The sequence below is a fragment of the Agelaius tricolor genome, unplaced genomic scaffold (genome assembly GCF_023055355.1).
Source record: "Agelaius tricolor isolate 1412-34295 unplaced genomic scaffold, bAgeTri1.0.p SCAF_6, whole genome shotgun sequence".
In the NCBI taxonomy this organism is placed as follows: domain Eukaryota; kingdom Metazoa; phylum Chordata; class Aves; order Passeriformes; family Icteridae; genus Agelaius; species Agelaius tricolor.
Window position 1 is genome coordinate 8,087,999 of NW_027269266.1, and position 17,186 is coordinate 8,105,184.

The 17,186-nt window shown below is 40.5% G+C and overlaps 1 protein-coding gene across 6 annotated transcripts in view; it reads right to left on the reverse strand.

Moving 5' to 3' along the window:
* Positions 1–17,186, reverse strand: part of DIP2C (disco interacting protein 2 homolog C) — a 310,710-nt gene that overhangs the window by 140,533 nt on the left and 152,991 nt on the right. For 3 of the 6 annotated variants that reach the window (XM_071428626.1, XM_071428623.1, XM_071428627.1), the window contains exons 2-3: positions 4,838–4,909; positions 2,103–2,270 (exon numbers count right to left, since the gene is read on the reverse strand). In XM_071428626.1, the coding sequence (XP_071284727.1) occupies positions 2,103–2,270; positions 4,838–4,909 (240 nt within the window). The remainder of the gene's footprint in view (positions 1–2,102; positions 2,271–4,837; positions 4,910–17,186) is intronic. The other 3 variants (XM_071428628.1, XM_071428629.1, XM_071428625.1) reach the window with 2 other exon arrangements.

A 17,186-nucleotide genomic window follows, 5' to 3' on the forward strand; every position in this document is an offset into this window, starting at 1 on the left:
CACAGCACTTGATTAAGAGAGAATGAACCACCCATGTCTGAGCAGTTAGAAGCAATGCTTAATTGATAACAACATTGTCTGTGAATGAATAATCAAATTTCCTAGCAAAACACTGGAAGTGAATTGGGTAAAACCACAGCTTATGGGGAATACAGGTAATTAAGGGTTTTTTCTTATAGGGAGGGTTTCTCTTTATAGTGTGCAGGCAGTTGTCCACATTATCTTACCCAGAACTGAATTATCAAAGCAAGATAAAATTCAGAAAGTTATTCTGAAATAAATCCCTGTTTAAGTGGTTGCTTCAGCTCTTGGCTGTCATGGCTCCTCTACAGAGGCAGTAAGAGAAAGGTCACCACACAAGAGGGACTGGGATGTATGTACAGATATAAAGGTCTGGATTCACTATTATTTTTAGATGTCTGACACACGGGCGCATTAAGAAAAGAAAAATTGCTCTGCACACAGAACATCTCCAGCTACAAACTCACATCCTGAGAAAGCATCTTGAGGAAATAAAGCTGTACTTTTGTCTCCCTGACTTAAAGCAGGTGGGGATTTAATGGGAATGAAAAGGAGGCTCCCCCCATCCCTTCTCCCATTAACACTGCCAAATGCAGCACATCCGTTCCGGATTTCTGGATGTTCGACAGCCTGGCTGGAACTGTACAAATGTCCTTTGCATATGTGCAGTCTGTGCAGCATCTGGATGTGTCAGACCTGCTGTGCATGCACCGCAGAGTCAGCCTGCAGATGTGCAGTGGATCTGGCACATCCCCTGTGTGTCACTGCAGGTTTGCTGCTCAGCATGTGACAATACACTCCCTGGGATTGTCCTGTCAGAAACAGGGAGCCTAAGAGCCAGCTCCTACATCACCTGGAGGAGTAGCAACCACATGGTTGCCTGGCTTTACCTTTCATTAATCCCACTCCTGAAAAATAACAACTCTCCCTTTCTAAAATGACAGCACCCCAATAAGCATGAGAAAAAGATGATATGTGTATGTCTGTTCATATATTCTACAGCCCTTTTACTGGTTACATTTATCACATGGTTTAATATCACTAATAGTGTTAAACCTGAAATTGCAATTTACTTTAAATCCTTTCCATTTTGCAAAAATCTCAGGCAGAGGAAGTTAACCATGTCAGACTGAGGGAACCTGACCTGGAGCAGCCCTGTGTAAGAGAAGAAATACAAACACAGTCAGAATCCAATACAGACCTCCTCTATAGAATTATAGTAAATTGGTTTGAAAAGGAGTAGAGAAGGTTTCTGAAATAGATAACCCTTTTACAGGTATGTCTTTTTCTGACAGAACTGTAAATCTTATCTTCCCTCCAGCCATCTCTTACAACATATCTGGACAGCCTGTGCAAATGTGGACAAGCACACAGGCCAGAGTGTGATGGCCTCCATGTGCCCACATGGTTGACAAGAGAAAATCTGGTTTTGAGGAGCTGTGGATCCTCTGCAGCCTTGCTATAAATGTAGAGATAAAGCAGAATGCCTGCCACCAGCCACAGGTCCTGCCAGAGGGATGGGTACCTGGGAAGGCCACAGTTCTACAGGCATGGCTGGAGTCATGCCTTGCCTTGCAGAGATGTAACCCTGAGAAATGTTCTTCCTTCAGCTTGCTCTACCAGCCTGATGCTCCTGGAACAGGGAGAAATCTCTACTTGAAAACAGCATAGAACTAAGGGTGCTTAGACTTTTACAGCTTCCTTCAGAATCTGGTGAGCTTGGGCCTGTTTAGAGCACTGTAAAAAGGCAGTGCCAAAAAGGGAATTAGAAACACATGCATTCCTGTGTTTCACCAGCTTATTGTGTGCAATCTCCTCCAAAGTATCCATGGTATGGAAGCCAGAGAAGTGTCAATACGTTCAAATGTTACTAAGAAGAGCTATTCCTTCTCCCTTCCCATCACTTCACTCTTAGGCAGAGAAAGTCAGCAACGGCCTTGCAGCTGTCATCCTTTGGTTGTCCTGCCTTGCAGCTGGCAGCCCCATGTCCATCCTACTGATGTAGGCTCTACCAGAGGCTTCCAGCTGAGGCACAGTTATATACAGATACGGACTGGAAAAGATACATTCATGGTGCTCACCAAAACGAAAATAAAAGAGAGGCCGGTTTCCTGCAGTGCTGGCTGCTCTCTCTCTAGCGGCCGCTTCCCGGATGTCACAGACACCAATGTTGGCAGTGCGGAGCATTCTTCTGGCAGCTCCTTCACTGTGTTGCAGTCTACACCGAACCGCGGCAGCTCCATTCGCTGCTGTAACAAGTTGAAAAAAACTAATTAATTCACGTTTAGTTTTTTTACATTTGTTACAGCAACGAGTGGAGCTGCTGCCCCCATGCAGAAGAGCACACACGCACACGCACGCACAGACACCACAGGACGCCCACGGAGCCAACGCGGGTCGATGTTCCACTCTGCCAACATGGGCGCTACGAGCGTTAGCAAAGGTGCAGCAGGAGGACTGCGTGTCCCAGCAGAGGGGAAACGCCTTTGGATTTCCTTTAGTGTGTTGAATGCAGTCACAGAATGCAAATTCCTACCCTTTCCCAATGCCTCCCATCCCAGCAAAACTCATGTCCGTTTCCATACTGGTTTAAAATGTCTCTAAAACCTCTATTCCCTTATACCACCAAGATCCAAGTCCGTCACAGCTTATAAATTCTTGCATTGCCCATCAAAACAGCTTATGATTTTTTTTTTTTTTTAAAAAAGGCTAATTGGTGATGTATGTGATTGTTGAGATATTGACAGAGGCTTACAAAATGCAGCATCTGTTTTGTCATCCTACTTCTTCTTGGGAAGGATTCATCTCTCCCTTCCTAGTGAGCAGGGATTTAAAGCCACTCAGATGAATAAGGTCTTAGAAGGATTATATCAAATTGAACCTTTTCAGGTTTTGTCCAAAAGGTAACACAACAAAACAAACAAAAAGTACAAAGACAGCAAAAGACCCAAGCACAAATAGTATCCATTTATGGAGGAAAATACTTTAATACAGCAGAAGTGGTGTCTTCCACTGTAATAAAATAATCCATTTAGCCACCAGCTAACTGATTGACCTTAATATATTTACAAGAAAACAGTGGACAATATTGCAATAGTTTGCTTTTCTTGATGCTATTACCTTCACATCCATATTTCACATTCCTTGTGAGGGATTTTCCAGCAACTGGGTGAGCAGAAAATGTTCATTCCATCTTGTCCCATCCTTAAAACAGCTCTAAGTCAGCTACATTCTCAATCATGACCTCTTCAAGTTATTGAATGGACCTCACCACAGGACTGGCTTACAGATATCCCTCTGCTTCTCCTTACACTGCCAAACTTCAGTATCACAGTAGAGACCTTGAAAGATAAATCTGTGAGGGTTCTCCATGTTCTCTCTTTCATCATTACGCGCATATGAACCCCCAGCAGTTTCAGTCATGGATATAGTTTGACCAGAGGACTGTGAGCTTTCTGGAGAAACAGCTCTGTTTGCTTGTGTGAGGAAAGGAGAGTAACAACAACAAAAAAACCAAAACAGATTCTGGTCCCAACTGTGCTGCTGCATTGAGGATTGCTGTGAGGCTCTCCATAACCCAGCAAATCTAAGCAGGTCTCATGAGAACCAGCTGTGAAGACTAATGTATGTCTGATAGTCAGGTTGGACCAATAAATACCCAGAAATTTAACATACTGCACCTCTGGTATTGTCATTCTGTTGATTTGATTTGCTTCCCTCTCTAATGGCTCCCAATGGTTTGGGACTGTCACAGACACCCTCAAACCAGGCTGTATCACTTCAGAAAACAGAGGTGTCTGTAACACTAATCTCTGTTGTGGAGTTCCCACCAGTGGAGCAGACCAAATGAAATCCAAAGGCACAAAATCAGCATTCTGCTATGGAGTTAGACAATAGATATACAAACCTGATGAAGAGAGAACAAGGCAGTGCCTTCACACATCAGCAGTTTAAATAAAACCCCATCAATTCCACTAAAAAGGAAGGATTTCGTATAAGAAGGAGAAACCAGTGCTGAGGCCTGCAACAAAATCAAGGCTCAGAGAACAGCCAAGCCTAAGTGGAGCCTCTGTAAGGTCAGTGAGACCAGGAATGCACAGGCACACTCCTCTGAGACCAAGAGAGGTCTACACCAATACCTACAGCTACACATTGAACTTTGTGATCCAGTGCCTCACAAGAGTAAAACAACCCTGGAAAGCTCTTATACACATATATGAAATAAATTCAACTAAGCAATCCATTATTAAATTTAGTTTGAAGGCACATTTACACCTTTTGGGCAAGTGCATGCAGCCTATCCCTTAATACTAAACCCAGGTATGTGTCAGCTGCCCACATGCCTTAGGACAAGCTGAACTCCAAGGATATTGATGGTCTCTAGTGTCTTCAAAAGTGAGACTTGGACAGGAAACCCAGAAATGGAGCAAGTTACAAAGATCCAAGGTTCTCTTCCACTCTTGCATACTTCTGTTCAGAAAACTTCACATGGCTGAGATGTTAATGAGTTGGGACATCACGTTTTCCTTTGGATTCTTGCATTCCTTCCAACAAGCAATGCCTCTCTAACAAGCCTTGGCTGAATTAATTTTCCAGACATGACTGCCAAACCCACACCAACGTATGTAAAAAATGTACACACACATCAAAGCAGACATATATATAAAAATACACACAAAATGGATGGAATAAGCTTATTCTGCATAACAATATCTTTGTTTCTGCCACATCTGTTTCTTCAGAGATGCAGATTTCTACAGTGGCAACTATCAGTACACTTGACATCTTCATATATCACAAGCACAGATACACATACCGGGAGGCTGTGGCAGGTAGGCCCCAATTAATTTTGATCTCTTCTTTTCATATCCCTTCTGTGTGATGTCACCTGCCAAGAAAAGAAAAGGATAATCAATAAGATGTGGATAAAGGCAGTGTATAGCTTCTTAATGGCAGCACCATCAGCTTAGCCACCATTGTACTGTTCATCTGTCCTGACAATTAGAATGAACAAATGAAAAGCACACAATGATCATTCTACCCAAAAAAACCCTCAATTTAGGCCAGAGCCATTCTGGCAAGAAAATACCCAACCCTGACTTATTTCAGCACCAAAGTCCAGCAGCATGGAGTTTTAAAACCATTTTGATGTGCTGCAAAACAAGCTTTCAAAAGCTGCAATGACCTTCATTAGGTTAATAAACAATGGATTATATAGAATGTGTGGGCTTGTAGTGGCTGGAAAAACACATCAGTGATTAGCATTTTCTATCATTAATGGGACTTTTCTAATCGAGCATGTAAGGCACAAAAGACTTGAAACTGCTGCTATATCATTTCTGCAATAAAAATGTTTTAGCTAATTTCTGAGCAGTACTGAGGAACAAAACAAAAACAAAACAGAGCTACAACAGATTCACTAGAAAATAGTACAGTATAGACTCATTGTCTGGATTTCCACTTAAGTATCAAAAAAATATTTGGAGGCAAATGTCTGTATTTCCTAAATTCAATTAAAGTGACACTTCACTGTGCCTCAAGCTTCCCCAGGTAAGCTATGTTTTTTTAATATAAAGATTAAAAAACAGTTTTCTGTAAAAGTTTTCCAGCAAAAAATGACGCATAATTAGTCATATAGAACAAAACATATTCTTTTAGTCTTCTTACATTTCGGGAGAAGTTTGGCACCAAAGCAGAGATACAGTCCTGACTCTGGAGCTAAATATCAAATTTAATACATTCATACATGCTTATGTTCAATATAAGCTACTCCATATTCCCTGCCCTTTCAATAGGCCTATCTGTTATTGTGAGACTCATCATGCAGTTAAAGCTCCCAGGCAACATTGGACTTCTGCACTGGCAAAGGTTGAGGGCTTAGGAGGGTGGAAACCACAAAAAAGAAGAGGAGCTTTGATTGCAGTGTCCAGCTGGACATGGCAACGTGAGGCTGTTTGTGCTGCTCCATCCCTGTGCTCAACCCTTCCCTAAGGACACTGTTTGCCAAGGCAACAACACACTCATTCCAATCCCAGCTACTCTGGCAAATGGGTGCTAAATTAGCACCAATGTCTGCTGGTCTGAAATCAATAACTACATAAAAACATCTTTAATTGCTACGCCTTGCTGAAACACCTTTTCTTGGAAACGGTTCCAGTAAGCAATAGGGAGGCAAAATTCTGCAAATCTGTCTCTGACAGTGTCCTGAGCCAACCTCTCGCCCCTGCTTCAAAAACAGTCCTTAAAATAACACCTACAGTCTTCACTACCATATCTCAAACTGCTCTACAAAAGAAGTCAGCTAAAATATCTGGGTTTTTAAATGAGGAGAGCAAGACTGGAGCACTTCAAATGATAACATTCCCGTATTTACGCAGGGAAGAAGTGGCAGACTTGGCAAGAGGTCCTAAGCCTTTAAAGTTCAAACCCACTGACTTTTCAAGCACATTTCTTCCCATTTTGAACACTTCTGGCATGTGTTCAAGCTAGTGAAACAAGCTTCCTCTCCGTTGTAATCACCAGCTTCTCACAAACCAGACAGTAACAATAGATAACACTTCATTAAAATGTTTTAATGACAAATGTGTTTGCTTTTATGTGAAAATTATAAAATGTGAAGAATTTTTTTCTTTCAAATTGTTGCTAAACAAATTACTGTTGACTTCCTGTGCTCATCAACACCAAAGTCTCACACATTCCAGACATAGTCTGAGTAAAAATTTTACTTTTTTATTTTACTATTGCTCTTTTAGGAGAGCAGAGGTATCCTGTGGAGAATCACAGCTCCTCTGTGGTATGTGCCAGCTGGAAATGACATTTTAGATCTGAAACCATTAACAACAGGTGCTTGAATATTGGTTACTCCTCCACTCACATGGTAGTACATACACATCCCAATCAATACCTCAAGCTACACATTCCAGACATGGCTCATGCAACCTGCACCCATTCCTGCCTCTAAGTTTCTTCTACTAGTTTATAAACCTGTATAGTCTTAATGGAATGAAATTACAGAAACCAGTCATTTGACACCAAAGTGAGAAAGATAAAAATCAAGTGTTATCCCTTGTCTGTAATAATCTTTTATTCAAATTGGTATCTGGACTTACTCTTTTGAAGTTCAACATTAAAGAACTACTCTGAGCAGAAACAATAGTAATTCTTTCCCCACCAATAGTAATTCTGACACCACCAAAAAAATCACCAATATTTTATGGAACTATTTTAGTTTCCAGGAGCAAACAGCAAATTAATTTGGAATTATCATTAAACTTTCTATAATCATGTCCATCATTTCCTAAGTCACCAACTATAAAAAACATGTAAAAGCAAAATATAAAATCTCCAGAATTTCCATTGTAGCATCACTTTCACCGTTTTGAGGTGGAAGGAAGTCAAGTGTGTCACATACTCTGGGGAAGTACCATGCTTTACTTATCATGATTAATGCTATTCGTATTCATTTGTGTTTTTTCAGGTAGACTGACTTTAGATTATAAACAATAGCTCACTAATCATTAAAATATTATGACATATGCAAATCTATTGCATTTCAAAGCTATGTTGAACTCATTGTGTAAACTCTGAAGATATACTAAGCATAGCTCACCAAAGGTTAGGTGAGCGCTCTGTTCTTATCATAAATCACCATTCACAAAGTTTTCTCAACACAATACCAAGACCTTTGGACTATGTCCTTCCTTCCTTTGCAAAGGAATGTGATAATTTTACATCTATCATCTGAGGAGCAAACCCCTTTCCAGTTAGATCCACCTAGCTCATGTTCTTCCACAGTGCAATGCTGCATTTCATCTTGGCTTTTTGAGAGTATCAGCAGGATAACTAGACCTATACTTTCTTGCCCTAGGAAGAAAGGATTTATGGTACCTTTCTGTTTTTAACTAACTCTTCTCTTGAAAAGCCAGCAGACTCAAGAAGGGGAAAGGGTCTCACCCACAATGTCCTTTGAGCAGACATAGTGTGTTGGGTTTTCCACCCACTCTCCAAAGCTTCTGCAAATTTACATCTCCTTGCACAGGGGACAAGGCTGGCAATGGGTTTAAGGAAAAGGCCAGGCCATGGATGAATGGATGATGACAAGACTCCAGTGCTAAGGACGTGAGGGAGTAGAAGGAGCACATGGCTGCAGGGCACTCTGAGGATGGGTGTCCCTGGGACAAGGCACCATCACACAAAGCCACACAGCTGAAAGGTGGCATCCCCATTTAGCAGCTCCCTGCAGCCTCTGCTCTGCCTGCCTGTCTTCTGCCATGGCTCTCACCCCATCCCCTGGCCTTGCCTCTGCTCCCAAGTGCTCTGTCCAGCTCTGCTACATCCCACAGCTGGTCCCCAGCCCCTGCCCTCCTCACTCCCTTCCTCCCAGGCTGCACTCACTTCACAGCACCCAAGGATCTCGGCCTCCTGTTTGCATCAGCACTCTCCAGGCTTTTTTCCCCAGGACATGTTACTCTTTTCTTCCTCACCTCCATGGTGATCTGACAGGTTTCCACCATGGGAGGCCACAGGTGTATTCCCTGGGGGGTCCTGTGCCTGAGGACCAGCAGGGGAGAGCAAAGCACAAGCCTGAGAGACCTGAACACACCAACAGTGAGCAAATGCTACCCTGCTTTTTCCCATGTTTAAAATTGGCTGTCCAAGGGCTGCTGAACAACAGGCATGCAGTACACCGACCCTCTTTCACCAAAACAAGTTCATTTCTATTGAATAAGTCTTAGAGAGTCTCTCCAGGCACAAGAGGGAAAATGCCAGGTTAGCAATGAAAAGGACAGCATGAACTAAAGACCACCCACCCCTCCAAGGAGCAAGGTAGCCCAGCTGAGCCGAGTACAGGACCAGGGCTCTGGCAGTCTGTAATCCCACTGCCATCTCTTTTATCTGTGATTTGTGCCCCTGTTCCTGCTGCCTCCCCAGCTGCAGATGGCAATGCTCTCCGACACCAGCGCCTGCAGATGCCAAGTCCTGGGTAGCTATATTTAGCAAAGCCACAAAGCTGGAGTGTAAGTTCATTCGACTGTGCTCATCACAACTGTTACTGTTTGCATCAGACACTGTGTTTTCTTTGAACATTTACTGGGTTTTCCTCCTTCCTTCCCAAGTGCTGGATTTCTGCCCCATTACAGAGACAATGGTCTAAAGCTGGGACAGGCAGGTCAGAGCAATTTAACTACAGCACAAACCTGTCACGAGCAAGAAATGAACACCAGGTAACAGAGAGCCCCTGGGGATACTCCACACTGGGCAAGAGACTTTGAGAAGCAAGAAATGCCTGTAAATGTTGAAGTCATTCCCATTATCCTACGTTCTTTCTGAGCCCCTCCATGAGTCAACTCCATCCATTTGTATGTCATGTCCCACACTGAATCACACCTTAAACCAAAAATGAAAAGGCACATTTTGTAATCAGCATATTATTTACTTCTTAGTGTTTTGCTGAAGGGAAGGTTATTAAATGCGAAAATATGAAGGTTATCAAACACAAAAATATCTGTGCATTTTCACCCTTCTTTAAAGCATTTGCACTTTCAAAGCTGAGAGTGGTTAGAAAGAGCAGTACCACAGAAAAATAAGGTGCTGTGCTGCTTTCATGAAAGTAAAATTCTTAGAGTTTATATAGTACGAAACTTTCATTTTCAGCTGAAATACCTATTAGCTGATTTATTATCACTTCTGAAAACAAATGTGCAGTCCTGAAGAACTGCTGCCATGATATATGAAGTAAATTTATCCAAAACTACTGCATTATAAAGGGGAGGAGAAAAAGGAAATAACAAAACCCAATACAAGCTAAATGTCACATCTTTTTTCACAGAAGATGAAAAAAATTCTTACTGATCTCAGCCTTTCATGACACAGCATAGGTAAAAAGCTCATGACAAAACCAGGGACCAAAATCACCTTATTTAGTGCAGTGAATGCTCAATTTTATCCTCCATGATCTCGAAGCCTGACTGATGCTGCTGTTCTCAATACACATACATGTTTTCAAAATGAAATTTCAGGCTGGGACTCTGAATTAGTTTAAGGCACTTATGGAAAAATCCACCACAGGAAATAATGCAATCAATAACTCCTCTCAAGCACACATTAACACAGAGCTCATTGGTGAGTGTCTTTCCTTTGCCCATGATTTTCTGCCCTCTAAAGATTCAATTTTCTGTACGACTTGTTTATTGCTGATGACTCAAATTCAGTGTCAGCATCTTGGCAAGAGGGATTTGAATGAAACAAAGCTCCTCGTAAAGAGAACTGTGAGTCATTTACTTCTCCCACTCATGATGCAGACAGTCTCCCTGTCTGGTCTCCCAAAAATATGCCAAGAGACAAAAGATTTCATTTTGGAGGGTGCAAGTACAGAGATACCAGAGCTCCACAAATATACCACGTAACACATACAAGAACACAAAAATATATATCAGGAGTAATTTTCTTTTCCAATGTCTTTTAAAAACGATGTTCAACTACAGCAACATCTTAGAAAACTGCTCAGAACTAGGATGAAGAAACAAATAGCAAACTATGGCAGTGGGCAGAAAAATTAATGGGATCCCACACTTTCACTGCAACCAGTGCCATAAATTACAGAACTGCTCAAGTGCCTTTAAGGAGATTATGCTGTAGCTTAAAGCTTTCATTTTTTTTTTTTTAAAGGTGACAATTTTACCCACGTATATCTGAATTCCCTTTTTCCCCCAAGGGTACATTTTGTTCCTGTTTGTTGCAAGCAAAGCAGAAAATGGCTGAATTTCAGTGAAAGATAAGGCAGAGTGTTCCATGTGTACTAACAATGTGAAGCCTATAATGTTTCCTAAAGAGGGTTCTAATTCAGGAGAAAATGTTTAAACAGATTATGCTATTAACAGAGAAGGTAAACTATTTTAACAGGGCTTAAATAAGAGATTCAAGGTCTTCTGAATTTGGAAAGTATTCCTATTCAAAATAAATACTTTCTTCCCATTCTTTTGATAGAGAAATTAAGTATCAGCTGCATCACCTGCCAAGTGCTTAGTTTTAATTCCAGTTCTACTGTTTTAAGGAAGTATGTGAGCAGCAAATAAATTTGTATGGAAGCCATTTTTTAGTATCTCCACCTTGAATCCCAGAAGACCCTTAATTAATTTCCCCACTTACTATCTGGTCCCAAAATCTTCAGAACATTTTTCCAACACCCAAAATACTTCTGGGCTTCAAAAGAAAAGAAAAAAAAAATTTGGGGGCGAGGGGGAAATCCCCTAGAAGGAACCCCGAAACACCTAATTTAAGCCAATTAAAACAATCCCAGGGATTTTGTGACTCAGACTTTCTCTGGGCTGGCTGGGCTGGGGAGCAGCAGTGTCTGCCAGCAGGGTGGCACAGGGCCAGGAGCTGGGCAAGCTGCTGAGACCCCTTGGCAGCCAGGGAGCTGTGTGGTCCTCGGGCATCCCAGAGCTCCCCCGGAACAGGGAATTTGCACAGCACTACTTTTATGGCCTGGATTATTGTAAAGTAAACAGAGGCTGGTGGAGCAGTGAAGGTTTCCATTCTCAGTGTCAAGGGTTTATTTCATTATTTAAAGCTTTAACGAACACTTTATATAATGAAAGCAATCCTTGCCATTTTTGGAATTTTATGACTGTTAGGACCCTTCATAATGTTGTTTTCCTTCCTTTATTGCTTTATAAGGCTTATAGGGCACCCTTGAAGTGTATATCCTTTCTGCAGCTGCTGGAAGCTCATCTTTCATCTCTCCACTGGCTTTCCTGTTGCCTATGAGGCATTTGCCTGTTCTAGTTATTCTCCCTGTCTCTAACAAACGGTGCAGAGTCAGATCTTGCTCAAGATAAAAATAAAATACAATTCTGAAATCTATGCCTAAGGAAACATTCCTGATAAATGTTATTTAATAGGCAGGCTTTATATTTCAAGTTAGAAATGTTCCCTACAGAAAGATAATTACAGCAGTAATTCCACTTATCATTATTTAGAATTTACAGTTCAGAGCAAATCAGACATTTCCATAAATGCCGCGCTGCGCACTGCAAATTTGTGTCCCGATTTTTCCCAGCCCTAAAAGTGCCTTGGAAAAAAATATACAGCAGGAGAAGGAGGAATCCTAAAGGAGGAACATATAATAGATGTATGAAACAAAATTCAGAATACATATCTAAACAAGTCTGTGTGCATATTTGCTCCTCTGGGTAGAAAAATGTGTTCAAGGCTTTTCACAAGGAAAAACCTGCAATATCTGAGTAGAATTTGTTAACAGCAAAATTTCTTATTTTTGTCACTTCTCTAGGAAGTAACCTATGAAAATAATTCTCCTGTATGCAACCTTGTGCTTTTAACCATATTTTTACTACTTTTGACATTACTAAGTTGAACCAAAAAAGTGCAAATGGGTTAATCTTCCTGGAAGGGAACATAAACCTTCCAAAAATCAATAGATTTCTAAATCCTTCATCCATAATTTTGCTCCCAGTATATTGATGCATCACAGTATGACTCCAGATCTCATCCCAAATTACAACAATTCAGAACAGAAATCTGGAACTCCTGTTTTCATGTCTTGGAAAAAACCCAAAAACTGCTTTTACCTGATGTATTGCAGCATTCTCCCTATTGACTTGGGATCTCCATAAAGCTTTTGTATTTGGTATTAGTTATGGTAGTCAATAATAGAACTGATTCTATCTACAGTATCTAAAATAATGTTATTTTATCCTAATGTGGGTTAAAGACATTATGTTGATTTTAAAAATAGGTATTTAGAGCAGTTGCACTGTAGTACTAGAATGCCAAAATGTCCAAATCTCTTCCCACAGTTTTTGTAAAAATAGAACCTCTTCTGGGGAAAGAAAACTAAAAAATCTCTTCATGCAAATGCAAACTTCCACATACTCTGACAGCTGGATGCAAAGAGAGAAAAGCACAGATATCTTAACTACCATGGGAAAGCTGAGGCAGGAATACTCCCTTTTTAAACAATTTGAAGACCATGAATGGTTGTGGATGAATATTGAGGAGTTTTAAGTAGTTTTGAACAGGAACTGGAATTACCATGACAACTATGTTGAGAGACCATAATGTTTTTAAAAATGTATCACTTGGGAGATCATTAAGCCCAATAACCTGGTCTACAATTTTAGTGCACCATGCTTCACTACATGACACACATGACTTGGAAGAATATTTTTTAAAATTATGAAGAGAACACAAACATCTTCCATGGCAATATTCACATCCCTATTCCTGAAATTATGGTGTTTAGTTCACTAAATTCAGTAAATAAGTTATTTCTTGTACTATCACAAACTTTGTTGCAAGCAGTCAAGGATCATAAATGCCTGTTTTTCATAAAAGCCTGATAATGGATCCATCATCTGCTTTTCTACTCCCAGCAGTTGAGAACCAGCCCTCTCCTAAGCTCAAAGTGCCCAAGGGAAATTAATGTCAACAATGCAATGCTCAAGGAAACCTCCAAACATCTCCAAGCTCTGATAAGCAATTATCTCAACAACCTAACCCACATCCCTACTGCCTTCATTCTAGTCCCCAGTAACTCCAGTTCTTTTTTCAAGCTTTCCAACAAGAGTAAAATAATTTGTTTCCTCCCAAAAAAGCCCTCAAAAGTATAGCAATACATTCATTTCAAAAGCAACAACCTCCTGGATTGCACAGTCCAACATCCTGCTAGGCAAGAACAGCAGACCAGAGTGAACAGCCTTGCTCTGAGTGAGGGAATTCTAGCAACAACATTGAATAGTTCCTCACATCCTCTCTGGCTCAGCAGATTTTTAACTATTCTGTGCAAAATACAACTTCCTCATTTAGAATTCCCTTCTTAGAACTGAAAGATGACAATTGATAGATTTACCTAAGAGGCAAGATGTTGTTTCAGATCTGGAGGAGAAAAGAAGTTTAGTTTTATGTGCTTTTACATGCACCCTTATGCATGAAGGCATCTTCTCCAGTTTTATTTTTGTGAGACAGGCTGGACATGGTCCAAAGCATAGAGTAAGTCACATAAATTTAGAAATGCCCACACCTCCTTCTACAGTATTTCCTCTTGGTTTTCAATGAGGTTCTTGCTATGATGGCTGCAATGGACCCTTGCACTATTTCACCTGAGAACCCAGTTTCACTAAGCAGAAGAGCACTTACAACCTAGACACAGCAGGACGTTGCATTCAGGTACATTTTATGAATCTAATCAACATCCTCTGACACACATTCCACAGTCCAAATAATCCTAAGCAGGTGCAAAATTGTATTACTCACGTTCTACTTCTCACACAGTTGAAAAGTAACTCTGATATTACTGCTAGACAGAGAAAACACCACACCCAGGAACTTCTGAACTCTAATCCCATAGTACATAAATACTGGTGCCATCTTTCCAAGGAAATTTGTTCATAATTTTGTGCCTCAGTAGTTCACTTTAGCACATGAGGCACTGGCCCCAATGCAGAGCCATCTGCATTTTAGTTCTGTCCCACTGAAGGCCAGTGGTGATCTGCTGACTGGTGAGAGAGACCAGAGGCTGCCTGGGGAGTGAACAGAGCAGCCTGGAAGCGATGCCCTCCCTGAAGAAGCATTGTGGAGGGAAGGACCATGGTTTTGTTCACAAACCTTACTGCTCACTTTCACTTGAGGAAAAAGTGACCTCCCATTTTACCAATAAGACCTCTTATCCTTCAAGAGGTCTTAAAAGGTGTCAGACAAGTACATGGCAATGTCTGGGTCACTGAGTCCCACGTACTGCAGAAGAGCTTGTCAAACACTCTCGGAAAGAACTGAGTCTCATCTCGAACTAACTTCAGCTGTACTCATATTTTTTTATTCCAAGCTGCTATAGCATCCTCTTTACCATTCTGGGGGAATTTTTTCACTGATCTCGATCTTTTCAACTTGAAATAATTATTTTCCATTTAATCCTGTACCACTGGTTTTCCTGGTTCGTTGTTAGACAAACTTAATTTGTCTAAAAAAGTGAATTACCTCAAAAAAAACAAGAGATCAGCCAGTTTTTTAAAACCTACCTTATCAAAGATAATTCAGGTTGTGTTTTATCAAGTTTAAATTTACCTCCCTCTCTTTAAGTTTTGCTTTTAGCATTCCAGTGCTGATATTATCTAGTTGCCTATTTCAGCAAATTTTTCTTCCGCTGTTATTAATATATAATAAGTACTACATGAACTGTTTCTAAGAAGACAAAGGCTTCCCAAACTGCACAGTTCCTGGAAGTATTTACTTTCCTGCTAACATAAAAATACTAAACACTCATTTCTATTAATATGCAGTTCAAAGAAAACCCAGTTCAGATTTTTAAATCTGTGCCTGAAAACTAAGGAAAATGTATGCAGAGCAAAATGATCTACCTATCCTGCTGATGCAGAGTAAATGAAATCTGTCTCTGGGCTCAAGAAATCAGAAAAATTAATCCTTATTTTATAGCCTGCAAATGCAATTTAGGCTGATATGTTAAAATACATTTTGTTGACAGTCTATTTGATCCAACAGCCAGATATGACAAAACAAGCAGCTATGTAAAGGCCTTTGCAATACATGAACTGCAATTCCTGTTATTAAGACACTCAGATCACTTCATCTTTTCTATGCAAAAAAACCCCTACACTTGAAAATTTTCACTAGGGTACTTCTGCATGAACCAGAGTACTGAAATTCCACATTTAAAAGAAATAACCTAAAATGCATTCATGTCATTTTCCGACTTGGTTCCACAAGGACCTCAAACAGCAAGATGAATTAACATCATTTGATTACTCAACTCAATTCCTAGCCTGTTACTAAAGGAACAGAAAACCCCAAAAGCACCTCGCTGTTCTCCTGTTATGTGGGCAAAGTGTTTATGAAGCACTGGAAATATGCATCCTTTGACTCAAGGACTCCTGCTTCCCAAAGGCTGACTCAGATCCTACTCTCTTAAGCCTGCAAAACAACTTGAAAGGAAAAATTGTTGCATACCTTCAATTACCTCAAGACACGATCAATGTCCCTGTTCTCCACAGGTTTCACAATATTTGACAATTCCATTTTTTTCCCTGCTGCTGTTCACCTCTGAAGGCTCCTAAAGGTCTGTAACATTATTACAGACCTAATGTGACGGCTCATACTGATGTTGGCACAAAGCAGCTGTTCTCATAGGAATTATGACCCTCCAGAGCCTGTGAAATACTTGGAAATGTGCAAACCTCTGCTAGGTCCAGGGCACACACTTGCATGCAGCTGGAAAATCAGATCTTCATACTCTCATCCTTCTTTTTCTCCATTCCCAGCTTACAACTTCTCCTGATCAAGATATGGAAATTTGCTGTGGTAAGCCAGATGTGCAAACATTTTTTTTTTCTTCTCAGTTCTGAGTTCATGATTTATTTCATACGTTAATGAGGTTATTCTGTGATTTCTGTAGCCTTTTCCCTCAGATTTCAAAAAATAATACAGTACTTCAACCCAAAAGAAGCCACTAATTTCACATCCTTGTTACATTCTTTCCTGCAATATAGAGTTCCTTTCAAAAAGAAGCTGGAATTGAATCATAGCTATACTTACTAAAATAAAAGCAAGCAAAATTTTACTGAGGAGTGTTTATTTTCACCTGTGCTAGAAGCCAAACCAGCAGTGCTTTTCTAACAGGCAAAGGCCATTTCCCATGATGACAAATTTCAGCACTTGAGTTTGGCTTTCACAGACAGGGCTGGTGGTTTAGAAATTCTTGAGAAAGCCCATGAATGCATGTTTGTATCAAGAGGTCAAAATATACTCTGCTGCTCTTGTTCTCCAATTGTCACACAGTGAAAAGTAGCTAATTATTACTGCAAATGTTTGTTAATTTGCTGGTTTGCAGGAATTCCCCTTGTGGCTTATTTGTTTTGTGGATCCATAGGTAAACTGGCAAACATGCCAGCCTGAGGAGCAAAGGAACACCAATAACACACCTTACAAAACCCAGCACTCCATTTGCTTTTACACTTATAATACAGCTACACTTCAGAAGTGCCAATAAAGATTACTTAACATGCAGAAAACCAACAAGAGACTTGATTTAATAATCTGTTATTAAGTCCTAGCTGGGAAATAGGACTAGCAGAGCCTGGGAAGATAACCATCTATTAAGAAACTAAGAAATCAAGAATTAAGGTAGGATTTAC